We start from the raw sequence: 21814 nt of genomic DNA, 5'->3' as shown, positions 1-21814 counted from the left end.
AAAATGCATACACGACCTTGTGATGCGACACTAAATGCTTACACAACCTTGTACATGTGACGTGAAACAAAATGCTTACACGACCTTGTAATGCAAAACAAAATGCTTACACGATCTTGTGACGTGAAACAAAATTCTTACACGCCCTAATGATGCGAAACAAAATGCTTACACGCCCTTGTGATGTGAACCGTAATGCTTACACGACATTGTGACGTGAAATAAAATGCTTACACGACCATGATGTGAAATAAAATGCTAACACGTCCTTGTGAGTTGAACTTAAATTCCTACACGACTTTGAGGTGTGAAATAAAATGCCAACAAGACCTTGTGATTTGAAACAAAATGTTTACACGACCTTGTGATGTGAAACACAATGCTTACACGACCTTGTAATGTGTAATAATATACGCTAAAGTGAAAGTGAAAGACATTGTCCTTACCTATGTTATAGATATGTTTGATAAGTAATGCCATTATTATATATAAATATATATCTATTAATCTTCTAATCATCTAATATCTGACAACTTAATAGTCTACTTTCTTTAATTAGATACGAAAACTGGTTTCTTTTATCAAAACAGAAGAGGAAATTAAAAGAAAATGATGTTGTATATATTTCATTAATAATTTTTTATTCGTTTTAATCTCCGCATGTTCTTATGTTACTTGTTATCGTAAGTCTATGCATGTTTACGTCTAATTAAACAGATGTGTCTGATAAATGATACACATATTAACTTTGACTTTTGTTACTAAACTGTAATAAACATTTACATTGATGGGTCACGAACTCTTTGCAGTTTTTTGTTAGTATTTGTTTGTGTTTGGTATGTGTTTGTGGTATTCGTTTGTGGTATTTGTTTTAATAGTAATTAGTCTTATATACCATACAACCAACCTATATCATTTGTTTCAGTAATGCTTCGTACTTAATTTGGTTTTTTTAATTCTTTTTGACTCCAGCGTCAATAATAAATCTCTTGTAGGCTAAACGCGCGTCTGTCGTACCAAATTGTAATTCGATTTTATTGTTTGTAGAAATAAGAAAATGTATATGTGTTATACTAGTACGTTAAAAAGACCCCAAAAGACAGGATGTCTACAAAATACAGATTTACGTACGACCTTCGTCAATGAGCAAAGCGATATAGTTTTGTAAGCTTTACAGTGATGTGTGTAAAGAGCGTTGGATTACAAAATGTGAAACAAAACAACAGAGAAATAATACAGCCTGCTTTCACCTGCTGACAATAACCGAGAGAGAAAAATGACAGACGACAATACAAACCATTTACTACTCTGAACCGGTCATGTGTTTCGTAAAAACGGAATGTCACCTCGTCTGTCGATTATTATCTTCATTTCCAAAAGACGTTTATATGGTGTATTATGTTTGGTTACTTGAACATGTACAGCGTGTCTATGTTTGTTATTTTTCAGAATAGGTAGAACATTTGAAAAAAATCGAAAATAAATACTGTAATGGTATCTAATTGTTTGTGGTTTTATGTAATGTTTTTGTGTAGTAATTTCCTTTCAGCGAGGAAAATTAATTATGTATGCATGCTTTCAATTTCATCTAATAAGGCTATTTCATAAGCAGTTATTGACGATTCATTTATATATTAACATAACATTAATACAAGATCTGTACATTCTTAACATAAGTAGATACAACGAAAGGCAATATTGATTTCAATATATTTAAGATTTGCAGTATTTAGGTCAATCTTCAAAACAATGGTGAGTATCCTTCATCAAATATCATCTCCGAAACAATGGTGAGTATCCTTCATCAAATATCATCTCCGAAACAATGGATATTGCTGTTAATCAAATAGCATGTCCATCTCTTCATATAAAATGTTTCCTCAAAAACCGCATGATTGTTGTGACTGAACACAGATGACTGACAGTTGTACACTAGCCATGAAAAATCAAAGACATCTGATGTTAGGTTAACAAAGATTAAGTTCTGACGAAAGAACTATTCGGACCTCCGTTTCGAGGTTGGTTTTTAATGTTCCAAACGCGCTTTGATCAAGCTTATTCACAGAACAGTTTCTCCTCCTCCTGTCGTTATCTGAGTCTTGTTTCCGTTTTCGATTGGAAGCGTCATGTACTGAGAGCATTCCCGATCTATTGGCATACTCCCACCAATGAACATTCTCTTGAATGTCTCTCGAAACTGTCGGCTCATTCCACAATAGATAAAAAAATTCAGAGGATAACTTAGCAAAATGAAGAAATTGGACATAAGTGACATAATGGCGAAGGTCCTATCATCACAAATATTAACATGCTCGAATGTATTTTGAACAATGTTTAGTATCATGATAATTCCCATTGGAAATTCAACCAATAGAAACAATCCGACAACAGCAACCAGCATTAAAGTTGTACAGTTGCTGTCTTTAAGCTTTCTGGACTCACTCTTTTTGTTTTGTTTTAACAACTGCATTCTTCTAATTTGTGCCTGTCGCATTGTTAATATTAACAGAGCATTTAAGACTACTAAAAATGTACAGGGTATCAGATGAATACATATGACTCGGAACCAGAAGTATACATTGTAATAAAGATCCATGTGATTCCTAACCCAGGGTTTAAGGACTCTAACACATGCATTTACAGTTACATTCGGGTTTACATTTGAGGGAGCTGCAAAATCTATATACTCCTCTTCTAGGAACCGCGAAACCTGTGCTAAAGTTGCAATAGCATATATAATTGCGGTTCCTAATAAAACGTTTTGCATTGTACACCATTTACGGGCTTGGAAAGAATGACAAATATAAATATATCGCTGAATTGCCAATGCCATTGTCAGCCATATTGATGCCGTGTGGAATATTGTTGGAATATATTCTCCGAAATACACGTAGATAACGCACCAGTTCAATGGCACCTTTTCCCTATAATTTCCAAGTGAAAAAAAATAAATGAATACTGGTAAAGGGATAAGTCCAGTAAACATGTCGGACACAGCCATTCCGGCGAGAATTGCATTTGTTGGGGTACGCATATGTTTCTTTAGAAGCACCACTACGACTAATATATTTGTTACCACAGTGAAGCATATCAAAATCGGTGAAAAGTATCCGTTTATTGGTACGGCATATTCAATAGGCGTCGTCATCCTTAGATTCATGAATGGCGGCGATCCGTTCGGGTTTCCTGTTGCATTTTCCGTCATCTTGGAGGTAACTCTGGATAATAATAGAACGTTACAGCTTAGGCATATCCAAAAAACAATTTCAAATGTAGATATTTGGGCGTTATAGCGATTTCACTGTATAAATCAACAATTATACAACATCGAAATCTGATCTGACGACAAATATTCTGTAGAGAATTTTTGGTTGGAGGTCTTAGACGTTGTCTTGTTTAACGACAATCATCCTCATTATACTTACTGTCTTGAGACAGTACTAGCGGAAGCGACCAAGTCTTATTCCATAAACAACTTCAAGCTACCATTTTGCCCTGCAAAGAAAAATGAAAGTTGATTGAGGAAAGGCATTGTAATTGACATAACATCTAATCATCGCGTCATTATAAAAGTTCAATCAATAAATTTTTCCAAAAGGGAAATTCATCCTCGCTTTTAATCCAATATCTGTGTTCTTGAGGGGCAATTGAAATTGTAAGTTGGTGTGATCACGAATGAATTGAAATTAAACCGAACAATAACAGTCAAGTATGATTCCTGTTGCAGGATTATTAAATTTTCAATCAACTTTGAATTACAATTTCTGAGACATTTCAGAATAAAATAGTATTGAATGCTTTCTTTTTCTTGTGAATAGTATCATTGGGTGGGTTAATAATGTTACTACGCAATGAATGACGTATGATCATCAACTAGGATATTGATTCGGATTTTGTGATGTTTGAAATATATAAAAAGATGCGAGAAAGATACGTACAAAAAGGACACTAACGATGAAAAATAACGGAGAGAAACCGACACACCATGGTTAATAAAAACAAAAAGACAAATAACAGTCTCCAACTTCACATAGACAAAAAACTTAAATTGAGCATCACCATCACCGTAAACTTGGGACCGTACATCTTCAGAATGATTTTAACGTTGAAGCTCAAAATGTGACTTTCATGTTTATTCTGTGAGAAAAAATCCCCCCCCCCCAAAAAATAAATAAAATAAAATAAATAAATAATTAATAAATCGGAATTCAAAGTGGTGGTTTTCCTAGATACGGACTGGTAGAATGCGGAATTTACCCCTTCAAAATATCGTCAACGTCCAATGCATATGAAAACTATCGTTACAAACGAATTGCATTAGAATTATTAATTTACAAGTTTCTCTGGTTGTTTTTCATTTTCATAGTTGATTAAACTACAGATTTACAGAAAGTTATTAAAAAGATAGAATATTAACTTGTTTACCTAGTAATTCTGAGTTAGTGTTTTCTTATAGTAAAAGAAACAGAGACAAAGGACGCCTTGTTTCAATGTATAAGTTTAATAAGCAACATATATGTTATGTATTTGCACGGAAAAACATTTCAATAAAATATTTGTAACTGGCTTTTTTATTAGATCACACAAAGGGAAAGAGTGTTTTATTTGTTCTCTTCGTTCTGACTATACTAGATAAGTAATTGCAACATAGGACGTTCTGCGCTCCTTGCAATAAACAAATGATTGCATTATAACTTTTGCTTCGTATTTTCAGCGTATTTGTATTCATCCCGTGGTCTTTAATCACTCGTAGCTTAACTTCATGCACATTTCTTATAGGTAATCATGTTTCGCGACATTTCTTCATTTTTAAATAACGGAATGGCTATTGTTATTTTTTTGTCTTTGTATTCCAGAATGTTCCAGCATGTTTTATATAAAGTAATTACAACGTAACACATTTTTGGTTCAGTGCAATTGCTCATAAAAAGTAAAATTGGTCATTTAAAAACATGAAGATTTGTTGAAGCTAATATAAATGACTACTTTTCTAAATGTTAACCATTAAATTGAAAAAAGGAAATAATATCAACCTCAATTTACCAATTAACCTTTTAACGAAAATAACTAAAGGATAGTCTTCCATTTAATGTGTTCAGGCATAGCCATAAATTACATTTATTTTTAGTTTCAATGTATAACATCAATTTTCATCAATTGTCAAAATCACATTCAATCGAGAAATAAAATCAATTAGGAAATATAAAACGATTTAAAAAAAACCCAACAAGAATACAAAATGTTCCTTTTTGAAAATCTAAAGTGACGTGTATATCTCTTGCACGTAAAAGACACCCTTGTAGGTTTCGAAAAAGAGCAGGATAATGCCGCTTCAAGGCAGCACTCGAATTGTGGAAAAGGGTTACTATAAGTTTCAAAACTGGTTTCTCAATCTCCTATTAATAAGTATGTTTAAAGTAAAGTGCCGTGTATATATAAGACTGTCCAGGGGAGTTTTGTATTTCGTTCACATCCTGCACAGATTTATGTAGGAACTATCATTAAAGTGCACTTTGTAGCTTACTAAATATATATCAAATTACTTTTGATTACTAGTAACCGTGGTTTTCACAAAGCAAGCAGACTAGGCTTGACTCATTGTTGAAGGCCGTACGGTGACGTATAATAGCTTAACATTTAATTCTGTCTCATTTAATCTCTTGTGGAGAGTTTTCTCATTGGCAATCATACCACATCTTCTTCTTTATAGTTAATGTTTATAGCCGGTACAATGCTTGCCAAAGTTCGGATGCTAGAAATTATTTTCATGAACAACGATAGTGAACTTGACATCACTCACTGCTTTAACCATCTACAATACAAAAAAATAATGTAATTCCCCGTTTCTCAACTTTCACGTCTCATACAACACAACCACTAAGAAGATTTTATTTAGTTTTTGTGGTCTCAAACATTTTTTGTGTTTTGCTTTCCGAAGACCCAAGGTTATAACAGAAACTTCTTGTATACGCAGGTCAAAAAATCATTATTTGCTTCTGTATGCAAACTTTGGTTCAATGTATATACAAGATAAATTGGTGAAAAAAGTGGAAACTGCATGTAGACAGGTAGAAATGTTGTATGAATATGACTGTTCTTAAAAATTGCATATAGTTACATGAAATGAGGGACATGCAAATTCTTAATATTCGTCACGCTGCAAAATCGTAATCATAATCTTTTCAAAAGCATCACACTGACTTTCCAAAATTAGGTGGAATAACAGGGATCTATTACATTCGAAGTGTAATGAGTTACAAACTGAATGCAGCGTGAACTTGTATTAGTTTTTAAAATTTTAATATATATATTGTAAAAATACAGCAATGTTCTATATCAAACAATATTATAGCCGATCGATATATTATATATTTAATAGCTACGTGAATTATGCCATTTTGAAATCTTCTAATCTACATTTATCTGTGATAAAATGTTAAAAATATCAATTGCACTATAAAATCAAACGATTCATGCACGCACTGTCTGAGAACGTTTTTATTTTTCTTCTGCATGATAATCAAATGCATGAAGCTTCAGTCACAGTGATTGAAGGTTACTTGTTTTTAATAATTTACATATGGATGAAGTTGTGTGCTGTGTTCCACACAATTAAAAATATAAATGAATGATATTAATTACAAATACGTTTGCTATCAACATATTAAGTTATCCTTCGAAAAACAGTAGAGATGTAAAAAGGCAGTATTTTGGTCTCGTATTTTTTTTTGAGAGACCCTGGAGTAATAAAGTGCAAATTTCTCAGATCATCAAAGTCTAAAAATGTTATCAAGTATGCAAAACGAATCGACTTTCTATTTCTAAGTACTGCATTATTTAGTACCAGTCGATATAAATGTTATTTCAATAACTCAGATCAGTACACTCTGTTTGAATAAACGTATTTGTTTCATATTAAGTATAAAATCTAGCTTTAACAAGATATTCTATAATTCATGTGGAAACGACATGCATAAATTGATACAAATGAAGTGTCTGAATGTAAGCATGGTTCGAAACATAACATGAACGTATTTAATAAATGTCTGAAAAATAAGTTTAGCGTGATAAAAGAGCAAACTATAACACGGGAAATTTTTTATCTGAAACAAATCAAATAATATATAAACGTAAAGTTTTTAGTACTTTGATCAGAGACCCGGCATTATTTATTACGGAGTCTTGATTAAATAAATCGACCAAATAATTAATATTAAAGAAAGTAATTAAATACTTATATCATATTTTCATTTCAAAATTTTATCACGTTTGATGTAGTTTTTATTTTATATGGTAGTGATGTTGTTAATGTTTAAAAACATGTCTCTTTGCGCTTGGCAAGACTCTAGGAAAACGATTGAAAAAAATATTTGTCTTTTTACCATTTCTTGGTTTAACTTAAAGTTCATTTCACTAAGTCTTCACGATTGCCGTCCAGAAATATTTCTTCAGAACACAATCTGAATTAGTTGAAACTATTCAATATAAAAAAAAACGCAGTTATGACATTTACATTTAATAATACAGCGAGAGATAAAAAATGCTTTTGAATTTCAAATAGAAAGTTGTAAATGCGAAATAGACGGATTTATATAAAAAAAAAAACATCTTATACTAAGAAAACAAAAACATGTATGAAAGATTTAGAGGTTATTTATTGTCTTAACCTACGAGAAGACATCATTTGTTTCTTTACAAACAAAATATTGTAATATCATAATATTTCCAACAAGACGTATGTCTTTATCATTAAATGAATTATGCTTCTAATTATTTGTATGTTTTTGTCATCATGTTCATACACCCTTTCATCGTTTCACCACCTTTTATTAATCGATTCCGAACAGAAGATAGTATTATTGTCAACACAAATGTATTTAAAATAAACGTAACAACTTGTAACAAAGAAATCTCACCCTTTTTTTATATAATCGATTTGATACTTACAACATAATGAAATTTTCTTATTAATATATGACTCTTACAGAAGAAAGTTTATATCGATTTTTATAATAAAGTGAAAAAAATCTCATACCTTATATCTTTAGCATTTAATTATTCCACATGTTTTAGCATGTACCACAAAATCCTATTAAATGATTATATTGAGCAGTTTTTCATTTTCATGAAGCATCTCTCCCATACATAAAGAAAAACAAAGATTATTGGTCAATTAAGCAAATTTACATATTGGTCTAGAATGCAGCGTACTATACTACTAATCATAGACGCGCTTTTTAAATCTGACTTTATTTCCGCATGATTGGTTCCAATCAAGCAGTTATGGGTTTGTTGTTTACACTTATCTGTGCACTCTGCTCTTTTTATAACATTTGGGATCTGTAATCATTTGATCTAATAGACAAACAATGGAGATTATACACACAGATCATCAATAATAGAGTAGGATGGTATCTTTGCTTTATTTCTGTGACATTTCTATGAATAAGAAAATTATACAAAGTAATTAACGGAAACTGTCAACTCAACATGATTTTGATGAAGCTGACATAGAAATTTCTTGCTTTATGATTACGTTGAAGGATCATTACACGTAAACATTCATGACTTCCACATTGATCTTGTGTTTTTATTATTGTGAAAAACATTCATGTCACTTTTGGCAAATTTTATGTTATGTGTTAATTTGTATTTATGACTTTGTTTAGAGATTATATTTTAGATAATTTGTAGCAGGTGACATAGTGCTCCACGCCATCTTAATAAAAAGATCAGAAATGGAATGTAATAATCACGTGGAAATAACGGCGTTTCATGTTCAATTATTCAAATTTGACAACCACAAATTACATTTTTTGGGTGACAGAATCGTCCCGTGACTTTATCAAGTTATTTGTTACACCCTTGTTGACATAATTTGATTTCGACACAGGAACAAGCCATAAATCAATAAATATATGAATTTCAAATAGATATAATAGAAACATAATCCAAGAAAAGAGCAAAAATCTCCCTTCTCTTTTGTCGAGAATTTGAATTGTAAATACGTGTAAGCAGTCGTATTTACATGGTAATCAGTAATTTAAATTTGACCGCTCGGTCCTTCGTCCCTTGTCTCAATTATCGCTTGAATTATTCTCGTCAAATGAGTGATATTCTCTTTAAAAATTGGAAAGAATGAACAAAACAAAGATATTAACAATCACGATTACAATTTCTCAGTCCTTTTTTCATTTTTTTTTCATGCTTTTTTTTCAGTGTTAATTTGTTTCACCACAATTTAAAAGTATCTAGTATTTTTTAAATCGAACGCGAGCTAAATTATTGATAATGCTTTGCAGATTTTGCTTTGTTATACCCTTTTAATGTAATAAACATTATTTCGAATTTCTCTATTTATAATAAAAAAAAGATTCATTTCACACGTGAAATGTATATGTATTACTCCTTCCTTGCAACTTGTACTTGCTAAATTTTGACTGATATAATAAAGTCTCATAAACCCATCCCTCCAATAAAGATAACGCTTTAAAGGTTTATATATAATAATCCTCATATTTTCTGACTGTATTTTGAGACTTCGTCTCAGTATATATTTATCTTGTAAATACTCTCGACTAATAGAAAATAATACATAAAAACATTTAATAACATTGCTTACCAAAACTATTGGACCATTCAGACCAAACCGACTACTAACACAATCTCCTTTAAAAAGAAACCCAAACGAAGGCACACAATACCTCACATTACACAGTCCTACTAAGTATACATGTACTCAGGCTTAAAATAACGCTTCGCAAAACCACAAATGTTAATACAACATTAAATGACAGGGACCAGGTTTAGACAGGACAAGTGTTAATTTTATAATACATGGCATTTAGTTTCCATGCGAGGGATCGGATAAGTGTGAAAACAATACTAAATAACATGTACCAACTTCGAGATTATATATGTATTAATACAAATTGATACTACATGCCATGTACCAAATTGGGTATATGAAAAGTTTTAATGCAACACCACGTGATATGTACAAAAAAATGTAGGTACAAGGTTGAGGATTAGACAAGAATTAATACAATACTGTAACAACGTGAACAGGTAGGTTTTGGTGGAGATCGAATAGGTGTTCATACATTACTACATTGCAATGAATAGTAAGTAACAACTTGGATGCGAAAAGATGGATGGAATGTATGGTGGGGTGGATTATAAAAAAATCAACAGACATATATAATCAAGTGAGCGACAAACATCATTCACAATTCAAGCTGACACATATTATTAGAAAACTGGTAAATTTTAAATAGAATAACCGTTTTCAGATTAAAAAGTTATCTTTTTTGATAACATTCTGTATATTGGCTTATGTATGCATATACAACCCCAAAGGATATTTTTTTTAATTTTCGGGTTATGGTTATTATTAAAATTTAAAATTATGTAGAATACTTACATGCTCGTCATATAACTTCTGATTTTTCTTTGTCATTTGTATTTATTATTATCTGTAAAATAATATACAGTATTGATTATTACTATATTTGATATTTGACTTAGTGTCTGTGAACTCAATTCATAATGTAATAAATATTTAGATGTATTTATCATATCTATATATGTTATGTAATATTTATATGTGTTAATTAACGTTTTTTGATTGAGTTAAGCCTTCCAATTGATATTTTATCGTGTGTTTTTCTATGTTATGATGTTACACTATTATTTCAGAAAAAGGGAGAAGGTTTGGTACCATAGAAACGTTTACATCCGCTGCAAAGAGCAGCGATACCAATTCAATGCTTAAAAAGTAAGAAACAACACTTTATATATTTCATGCGTCCAAAGATATAAGTTTCTGGTACCGTCATCAAGAACGCTCAAGGCAGAATATTTGAAAGCCAGTGGTGATTGCTTATTAGTTACAGTTGACTTACTAGCCCACAAATCAGTATGGTATTTCTCTTTTTGAAGGTGGAACATAATTTTAAAAAAAATATATAAATAAAATTTTCAGAAAATATTACTTTATAACCTTCACTTTTGATTCAGTGATCTCAAACCCAGAATATTGTACTTTATTCCAGTGGCACCTATTACACCAAGTTTGGTATTAGTTGCACATATGTTTCTAAAGATATCATTTAGAAAACAAAACTAAATATATCGTGGATTTTGAACACCTCTTTATGTCCACAAAGTCATTAGAGAAATACATTCACTTTCAAATGAATGTAAAAGAGGGACGAAAGATACCAAAGGGGCAGTTAAAAATCGAAAATAAACTGACAACACCATAGCTAAAAATGAAAAAGACAAACAGACAAACAATAGTACACATGACACAACATAGAAAACTAAAGAATAAACAACACGAACCCCACCAAAAAATATGGGTGATCTCAGGTGCTCCGGAAGTGTAAGCAGATCCTTCTCCACATGTGACACCCGTCGTGTTGCTTATATTTGTGATAACAAATCCGGTAAATAGTATAATTCGGTAGATCACATTCATGAAAGGGGAAAGGATTGTATTTACGACGTAAGGAACATATCCGATATCAATTGTGAAACGGTTATTTCATAACGGTCAACCAACTCGTGATGGCGTCCGTAAAATTTTACGAACGGATGATTTCAACTTCACCATTTGAAACTCTTGGTTTAATAGCTTCCTTGTGAGCAGCAACCCGCTATCAAGAACATCATGATAGGAAATGCAAGCACGGGAATATCGTATCAATTGGAAGATATATACCCCGTATGCAGGTGCTGCTGGAATGTTGCTTCTTAGAAATGGAAAATTTACAATTGGAAAGCTGAAATCATCTATTTTGTCGTAAAGTTTTGTTTTCAACCGACCCTCATTGTCAATTTTTAAATGTAAGTCAAGATATGAGGCCGACTTAACTGTATCTGTAGTATCCTTTATCTCTAGTTTGATGCGATAGATGTGTTCCACATAGTCACCAAATTTTGAATTATTTATTGAAAGAACATCATCTATATATAAATGACTACTAAAAACTGTGCTCTCCCTTGCTCCTACAAGAAAGTTTTGTAACTGTTAAGAAATTATTTGGTTACTAGTACTTTTAGAATTATAAAAAAATGTATTACATAATCACCAAAAAAAAAACCTACTCTATTTTTATTTTCTGATATCTTAAAAAAATAGTTCCGTAGTTCTGAGACAAATTGTCAACAATGGCGATAAGCATCAATTCCAATTCTGGCAACATCGGTAGAATAGCATCACTATCTTAGATTTAATTTACCGATCCATGACAAAGGCGAATGATGCTAAATTAAGATATTAATTTTATCAATCTTTAATTGCAATCCGTCCATCAACATAGTCAGATCGTGTCACTTTAAATAATGAGGAATGCTCTGGTTTCGTACAAAAACATTTATAAACCCAGAAACAATCTGAATACTTTGTATTTCATTACGTAATTCTATTTTTGTTCATACATTCTCTATAAATTCATCTCGATAAGATTTTTGTAGGTTTATAGTCGTCCGAAAACCAATATTACATTTAACCATGAGATTGTCGGAAAATGTTTAACCGTAGTTGTTATATTTCTTTTTCTTTTATAATTTTTAATTTGTAGATGTAAGCACCGGACTGTGTTAGTGGATGGACTGGTGTACGGGATGATTTCAAGCAGATAAGTTTGCAAAAACTGGTAAAAGGTACGTTTAAAACTGGCAGTGAGGTAAGCGTTGTACTCCTCCTTTAAGATGAACAACAGCAATTGAAGCGTTCTATAAACGTTCCATAAAGTTTTTACCATGGAAAATTACACTTCAATGTATACATTACATTGTATAAACTAAGGCGATTTGGTATCATTGCCAATAAGACAACACCCCACAAGAGACCAAATGACACAAACATTAACAAGTATAGGTCACTTCACGGCCTTCAACAATGAGCATAACACGTTCCGCATAGTCAGCTATAAAAATCGTTTTACTATTGGGCTTAGGTATGACTTGTGTTTTTTTGTGATGTAAGTTGATTCATCGCAATTCGGCGAGAGACTAGAAACGCAATATATATGCAAATATCAAGGCAAGAGACATGAAATTGCAAGAAAACAAAAACAAATATTTTCAAGCTGTTGATTGACCACCGAAGAACTTAATTGGTACAAGGTCTCGAATAAAAATATGTTGCTAAAGAAACGATAAACCGAAGTTCGTCGAATAAATGGTTTTGACTGAGATATTAAATCGCTGCTATACAAGAACTATAAGTATGAACAAAATATCATGGACTAATGCTGTTTTGTGATAAAACAACATTTGTTTTAAGTCATAGTAACAATGTGTCTGGTAATAAGGGTATAGACTGTATTATAAAGAATGCTTTTTGTCAAATAATTCTACAGAATAAAACTCCTTATGTTGTGTTTGAACTGTAATTGCAATCCGATGGCATCATACTTTTGATTTTTAACTTATGGGGATATTGATCAAATAGCACGTACACTCATATATATATAATATGACGCATTTGACAAGTAACGATCATTTGCACTTGAAATTTTATGTGGCGAAACGCACATTTAGCGGTCACAGGAACTCAATTTATCCGCTATTGTTCTAGTATGGATGCATCACTAAGTTGAAATTCACTCTATAATTGTTAGATGTTATGAAATATTGATGCATAAACCCGTCGTTGCTAACAAGTTGTTATAATAGTCTTGGTTATAAATGAAAAGAATATCATATTTCACATTTGTGTAAGAACGTCTGCAGAAGACAGTCAATCATTTGTTAAGATCTTATTTTGTAATAATTCAAACTGTTACTGCTCTACTTGGATTTATGCGAATTAATAAAAAACGAAGAAACAAAAATATGATAAAGTATAATTCTTTTAGTTTATTATTACAAACTTGTAACAGGGCAATTTTATTTTTCACACCGTAAGCAACAACGCGATTTTCATGGTAACGAAATTCAGTTTGGTTAAAAGAAAGATTATTTGCTACATTTTCATTCAGTAATTTGCAATAAGTGCTGATAATTACAAAATCTAATTTATGGATTATTTGTTGCAATTTTAATTAAGTTTTTGTAACAATATTACATCATTTACAGTAAGTGGCAAAAATAAAACCACACTGATTTATATGTTGTTGGATGCGGTTACAGTTTTATATTTAATGAGATAAAAAGCCTGGAGATAATTAAATAAAATTAACCATGGATATGAAATATTACTCGAAAAGCATCATTATTGCATAAGAATAATACTTTTGAATGTACTCCTCTATAGTACTGTCTGTCATCTACCCAAAGTAGCATGTACTCTAAGATAAGATTGATGTGAATTTGAAAATCATGCAGTTTTGTTAATATTATTAAACATAAAAAAAACTGACTGATACTTGACATTAATAAGTCTACTCTGTCATAAGGTATATTGAAATAAACAATAAAAAAAACACGGACATGAGCACATGCATAAGCTTCAATAGAAAATGATAAGTCCTGTATAATAGAATATGATTACGAACAAATGCACTTGAAAATAGAAAATAAGTCAAAGAATTAAAAAGGCTATGCTTTGAACAATGCCTCACTTCAAAACATTACAAATGCATGTACATTTCTGCGCCTGTCCCAAGTCAGGAGCCTCTGGCCTTTGTTAGTATTGTATTATTTTTAATTTTAGTTTCTTGTGTACAATTTGGAGTTTAGTATGGCGTTCATTATCACTGAACTAGTATTTATATTTGTTATGGGGCCAGCTAAAGGACGCCTCCGGGTGATGGAATTTCTCGCTGCATTGAAGGCATGTTGGTGACCTTTTGCTGTTGTCTGTTCTATGGTCGGGTTGTTGTTTCTTTGACACACTCCCCATTTCCATTCTAAATTTTACTAGAAACTTTAAACCAATCACAATTAAACTTTGAACACTGCAGTATACCACTGTTGCCTTTATAATTGTATTATCCAATTTTAGTGAATAAACGACAAAATAGTTCGTATGGCATATTCTAACCTATAACGTTTGAAACTGACGAATCCAGTTCATTACGAGTTGAAACTTGTATTGGTATAGTTTGTTATTTAGTAGTGAATACAAACTTTATCAAACACGGGATAAACCACAGCTGTACTGTCCACACCGTTTGTGCAAACGTAGCACACAAAACATAAAAAAGCAAATTTCTGTATTAGGAATTTATAATGATTTTTTCCTGACATTTCAGAATTATTTTACGTAATTTTGTTTTAGATATTCATTTAAATGGTTAGATGAATACACAGAATATCAGTTCTAACTTTTGTGTGCATTTATTGTTGGATTTTCCTGTCAGTAAAGGTGAAGGCAAATAGGAAATGATGTATCACTTTTCAATTAGATTTCTCTCGATCTTGCTGAGGAAATTACAGCACCTGAACGGGGACTGCTTTCAAATCGTATTCAGTCAATGTCTTACACGAACGGTTGGTAGTCTATTTAATAATGCAAACTGAATCATTAGCTAAAACGATTTTTATAAAGCTTAGTAACCCAATTGTTCTGAAAATGGTATTTTTTTGAACTTTAAAATCGTATCATTGATAAGCCTCATTTAAATCAGTTTCTCAATGATGCATACGAAATGCACTTTAACACTTCAACGAAAAACAAAATCAAGTCATTATCTTGATGTACAATATATGTATATATAAAAGACCAACAATTAGAAATATCATATGATTGATTTTTCAAATAGAATTTGCAAAATAAAATACTCTCATCTCTCTTTAATTATAAAGGACTTTCAATGCAAAATACAAAAAGTCGTATAATTTTTTAGCATGTACTCCAAAAGAAATGTACACGTTTTCAAATAAAAATAACGCTAATTGTTTATAATACTGAGATAGTTGTTGAATTGACGTAAGTATATATTGTATCATACACATATTTTTTGTAGTGGAAATGAATCAAACTCCTAAGCAAATTCAAAAAGGTGAAATCCATAAAAGTGACAAAAACAACCGCTATCAATCAACAAAACAGGCGGAAAACCACTGCCTTGCAAATTGTATTTTCAAAAAAATGCGAGAGCTTGAATTGAAATTAGCATACAATAATGGTTGACATCCAAAAAGCCATTGCAGAAATAGTTGAAACAATCAGATAAAGAATTCCACAAACTCTCAGGAAGAATAGAAATTATCATCAAAGATAATGCAAGACTTTAATTGATTAGCGTTGGTTGATGAATTAGTTTTGGACGAGATAGAAACGAGATGCAGATGAACTGTGCAAATAAGGCTTTTTCCGGAAATTGCTTTCTAGTCATCGACTTAATTAGTATATAGATGATTTTATCAGAGCTTCATCATATACCCGGAGTAAACCACTGAAACCTTAATAAAAACGGAACGGAAATCGTTTCGGAATCTCTCGGATTATATTGGATTCCTCATTATCATCAAATACGTTCATGATGACTTTCTCTTTCTTATACATTCGGAAGTCGTTTTTAACTCTACCAAAGCAGGAATATGACAGTTGTTTTCCATTCGTTTGATGTGTTATGCTTTTGATTTTGCAAACTTTATAAGTGACTTTCCAGTTTGAATTTTCCTTGGAAGAATTCGATATTTTTGTTATCTGACTTTTTTCATTCCAGAATTGTGTCTAATTTTATACAAGCATATACCGGTTTACAAATAACTTGCTGTCAAATATTCAAAACTTAAATATTAATAGATACTCATATATACTTTAATGGTTGGTATAAGGAAGCAATCACTATAAACAAACACACGTTTGATGTTGTTTTAAAATACATTGTTTAGGTACAGGAATTTTAATGCGACGTTATGTTAATAGAGGCCAACCTTATACGTGCTTCCTTAACGATTCTAAGTAGATGTAGTAAGAATATATCTTAAAACTAGTTCTTCTCTGTTGACTCATTTTTTTTTAATAATATGCCATAAACTGTTTAAGACGAATGTTGTTTAGAAAAGTTCTTATAGAACTGTACCTTTAATCCTCTTAAGATAGCCTACCATAATTGACGATGCACTTTGCATCATTCGTATAAGTTGAATTATCTGATCCTAAACTCGACTAAGTAATATGAAAGAAAAGTAAGCAGCAAATCACTTCATACCTTTATCAGATTTTCCTTCCGAAGTTCTAATATTTTCTCAATGTCTATCTAATAGACACATATTGAAAATATATACGTTAGAGACAGATATACAGAGGAAGTTAATCAAAATGTGTTATGGATGGTCTATATAACGCATCATAACCAATAATCAAATTATTTTAGTCAGATTCTCTTTAAAATATTAAGTAAATGATGTATTGCATGAAGCGGTATATCAATACGATACTGATTACAAAGTTTGCTTATTTATTGCTATTAATAATATCAGTACTTTATAATCATTACGGTTTCTTGAATTTGCCATAGGATCAGAAAAGTTACAAAATAAAGGGTTTTCCATTACTCTAAGTGCAGTTTCACACACCATTTAATAATTTGAAATAATGAAAGTTGTCTATCGCATTAAATCACTAATCATATGCATATTGAATTTGATTGGATTTAAATTGATAATGACGTCATATCTTATATAAGGAAGCAACTTACAAGTTATACAAATAGTCTGTGAAAACTCGATTAGGTTGTATCAAAAACGTTTGGAGAAATAAAATATGCAAACAGTCATCATTTTTATTTTGTTGACTGTGTGGTTATTGAAAAAGATTATGTATTCAACATTTATCTATTCAGAAATAATTTCAAACCTTATATTTTTCGTACATATAAAAACTATTTTAGTTAGTTTTAAACTTGTATCTAGCATAAACTAACCAAGCAGCTATATTTGGTTGAGTATGGAGGTTTGACTTAAATGACTAGTAAACTATTGGGAGTCTATTTCGTAAAACTATAAATTCTAACAAACCATCTTATTTCATTCTCTGTCGAAAAAGAATTTTCAAAACAGTTCATACATTTTTATTAAAAACAGGCAACTATTTGCAATGTTGAAAAAAGCAACAGTATCAACCGTAGCCATAGTCATAAAAATGGCATGGCTCTTCAACTTCGTACTTTTTTGGCTCTATAACTATTTTGATCTGAGCGTCACTGATAGTCTTAATAAATGTAGACAAAACGCGCGTCTGGCGTATTAAATTATAATCCATGTACCATTTGATAACTATTGAAATCATTCTGCAATGACATAAAATATCCACAGTACAATGCAAAAGGGAGGATATAGTGAATGAAGTCAATGAGAGTAAAATGACTTTTTGAATGATGACGATGAGGGTAGTCCAAACAACATTGCCTATCCTACAGTATTTAGGACTAACAAAAACTGGTTTGCTCTTTGTCAGAATAATGTGTCTTGATACGGTGAAACGCTATTTAAAAGAACTAAGATGTCTTTTGGTACTTTTATTTCATGTTTTATTGTTTCTCTTTCATTAACCTCTACTTGTAATTTCCAATTACTAAATTAGAAATCTTTTGTTTCTAGAAAAATTGATAGATGTAAATGGACAATTACCAACGAGCTAATATAAGCCCCTTCTAAACACAATTACAGTACACGTAATGTCAAAGTAATAGGATGAAATTCTTATATTCTTAAATAAGTTGTAATGATCTGAAAAAAGATCCACTCTCTTTATCGATGTCGCCCGGAATAATTATTAATGCATTTTCATTGTTTAGATTCATGAAGGGAACTTTACTTATGAATATAAATTGAATGTAATTAGTCATTGGAATACTAAGTCTCAAAGCAATTACAGACAGGATATTTGCAAATGACATCTGAATATAGTTCCACCAGATACATAATAGCTTTTAACCCCACGGTGGATTAGCTTACTCCTCGGAATCAGTTTTATTCTATTAACATTAGAAAAATCTGACGATACATTTTCAAATGGCAATAAAACCACTTTCAATCAATGTCATTTTGAAATACAAAAATATAGTTAAAACAACACGCTTTTCGATGTTTTTTCTACAGTGGCGTTTTAGGATTTATTGCAATATGGTTAAAAAGTTATAATTTAGAATTTCCTTTTAATCCGATTTATTTTTATATACACAAAAGTTATTTTTCTTTAAAAATTTCTTAAAATACAGATACTGGTATAAGGGAAATTAGTAAATAACATATTATGTTGAAAGAATAAGTTGTCAATTTGTGATAAAAAGAGGAGGAAACTGTTTTATTCCAGAATTGTATTGAAGAAAATGCTGTGATGTTTTCGTTTGTAATTTGGAAATTGAGTTACAAGAAGTACTCTCAATAGAATTATAGCCCGGAATTTTTTTTTCTTTAAAGTACTAAAGTGGTTATGATTTCGTCTATTTCTTATGATAACATCTATAGAAAATACTTTCAATGATACATTCACAGTCCTATCACCATTACATGAGGCTTACTTAAATTTGTGTGGTGATGTGTTTCCTGAACGAAATTATAATGATGGTTCACATAAAACAAACCAAACTATACTGTTTATATGCTTATCGAAAGCTTTATACCTTGTGTTTACATAGCTGTAAAATTTATTTTTGTGTGGTTGGGTAACTTGGGTTGCTGGTTCATATCTTCCACTTCCTTTTTTTTTTATTGATACATCAAGTTTTTAAGATTGCACTACGACCAAAGTTATTCAGCTAGATACTGAGTTTTTTTGTTATGATAGATTGGTAGTATGGTTCATACTATATCTCTTAAGCTAAAGACGTTTCCTTTTTTTTTTAGGGGAAAATACATAGAAACCAAAACATTAAGCGCTTACCCTACCAGGGCACCAGAGTTCAACCCAGGTTCATGTTGGATTTGTGTAGCAAAGTATTGTTTCATGTGGTGTTTTATATACTGTTGTTTGTTTTTTGTCGTTTTTCGATTTTTACCATGACATTGTCATTTTGTTTTATAATTCCGTGTTTGATTACACCTTTTGTATCTTTGTTCCCCTTCTTCTTGATCTAGTATATTTTTCAAGTTGCGTGCTGCCCAGTCGATAAACGTGACAAAATACTGGATATTTATATACATATTCATTAGATTTACAACAATTAGAGATTAATGAGATGGTATATTGCCAGTTGATGAAACAGTTGTCTGACTTAATGGTTAATTGTCAAGTAATCCTCAGCTAACATGTCTCTTAACTTATTAAGATATCGCTGGTCACACGAAGACGAAACAATCAATTATTCTAAGTGTGATTATTAAGCACGACGATTTATAGTTGAGGTTTCATGATTCAGCTGTAGTATTTGAAAAGGAGCAATTACAATTTATTAAAGACGGTAGTTCAAACAATTACGTAAGCCTTCAGACAGATTAAACATGTAAAAACATGAACATGTAACTCGCATGTCTTTAAACTTTGCCTATCCTTGGGAATTTGTAATCATTTAGCATGTTTAGTGTAAAACACAATAGACTGAGTTACAGCATTTTGTCATTTTGAAAGATAACTTCAAAGCGTAAATGAGAAGTTTGGCTTTTCAAATGTTTCCAGTATGTGTGTTCTTAGCAAACACTCTGATGCATGTATCTACCAATAACAAGATTTTATGTCGTACGTACATAGACTTGATAATTACATCAATTATTTTATAAACAATAAATTACTTACTTCATATAAAATCAAATGGGGTGAGAAATTGCATTTTGTACTAAGTGTTACGTAACCTGAACCTGAATAATTCATTCTCTGCATATTCGAAAACAGTTTGTATGTTCACATTACACACATCAAATAGCCATGAATCTTGATAATTTATACATTTCTGTAACAAAAAAATGTATTGCAAGTTGAAAATAAATGTCGAATACACCTTTATCTTACGAGCGATTATGATGTATTGAGGAACTTTAATGTACCATGTGCACATGGTATTAAGCTTAGTTTGATTTACGTTTTTAATGGAATTCATTTAGTGATCTCTGTACAAATTCTCTATTGAATCAGTAGAATGGTATTCACCCACACGTTGTCAATTACTTAAGGTTAAGATTGTACTCTGTAGCGACTTAGGCAAAAACAAAGAACACAAACCAAAAAGAATAGAAAACAAAAACAAAAACAAAAACAAAAACAAAAATAGAACAGACAAAAAGAAAACGTATTCAAGAAAAATAAATGCAAAAAAAGCTAAAAAGACCAATATTATAATGTATATTACATTTTTAAACTACATTTAGATAGAAAATATAGACGTATAAGTCATGGAGTCTAGTCATTAAAAGGAAAATTGACACATAGATTCCAATAGTTCCAGGAGAAAAGTTTCAGAAAACTCACAAATATGTGGTTATTGAGATTTAAGAGTAAGACAAGTGAGTACTTGAATCCTGATCATTAAAAGAAATTTTTTTAGACAGGTTAGGAAGACATTTCTGATCTCTGTTAGGGATAGTTAGACAGGTAAATCACAAGATCCTATTATTTAGTTGATCTCTGTGAGGGATAGTTAGACAGGTAAATCACAAGATCCTATTATTTAGTTGATCTCTGTGAGGGATAGTTAGACAGGTAAATCACACGATCCTATTATTTAGTTGATTTCTGTGAGGGATAGTTAGACCGGTAAATCACAAGATCCTATTATTTAGTTGATCTCTGTGAGGGATAGTTAGACAGGTAAATCACAAGATCCTATTATTTAGTTGATCTCTGTGAGGGATAGTTAGACAGGTAAATCACACGATCCTATTATTTAGTTGATCTCTGTGAGGGATAGTTAGACAGGTAAATCACAAGATCCTAATATTTAGTTGATCTCTGTGAGGGATAGTTAGACAGGTAAAT

The 21814-nt window shown here is 31.2% G+C and overlaps 1 protein-coding gene across 2 annotated transcripts in view; it reads right to left on the bottom strand.

The window, feature by feature from the left end:
* Window positions 1-1219: 1219 nt before the first annotated feature.
* LOC134721956 (sex peptide receptor-like) overlaps window positions 1220-21814 on the bottom strand; it is a 60467-nt gene continuing 39872 nt past the window's right edge. The window contains exons 2-3 of one of the 2 annotated variants that reach the window (XM_063585294.1): window positions 10424-10475; window positions 1220-3495 (exon numbers count right to left, since the gene is read on the bottom strand). In XM_063585294.1, the coding sequence (XP_063441364.1) occupies window positions 2060-3205 (1146 nt within the window). In that variant the 5' untranslated portion in view covers window positions 3206-3495; window positions 10424-10475 and the 3' untranslated portion in view covers window positions 1220-2059. Of the gene's footprint in view, window positions 3496-8035; window positions 8301-10423; window positions 10476-21814 lie in introns of those variants that run through there. The other variant, XM_063585295.1, reaches the window with a different exon arrangement.

The sequence above is a fragment of the Mytilus trossulus genome, chromosome 6 (assembly GCF_036588685.1).
Source record: "Mytilus trossulus isolate FHL-02 chromosome 6, PNRI_Mtr1.1.1.hap1, whole genome shotgun sequence".
NCBI classification, from domain to species: domain Eukaryota; kingdom Metazoa; phylum Mollusca; class Bivalvia; order Mytilida; family Mytilidae; genus Mytilus; species Mytilus trossulus.
Note: the sequence above shows the minus strand (reverse complement) of the source record. Positions and strands in the feature narration are given on the sequence as shown.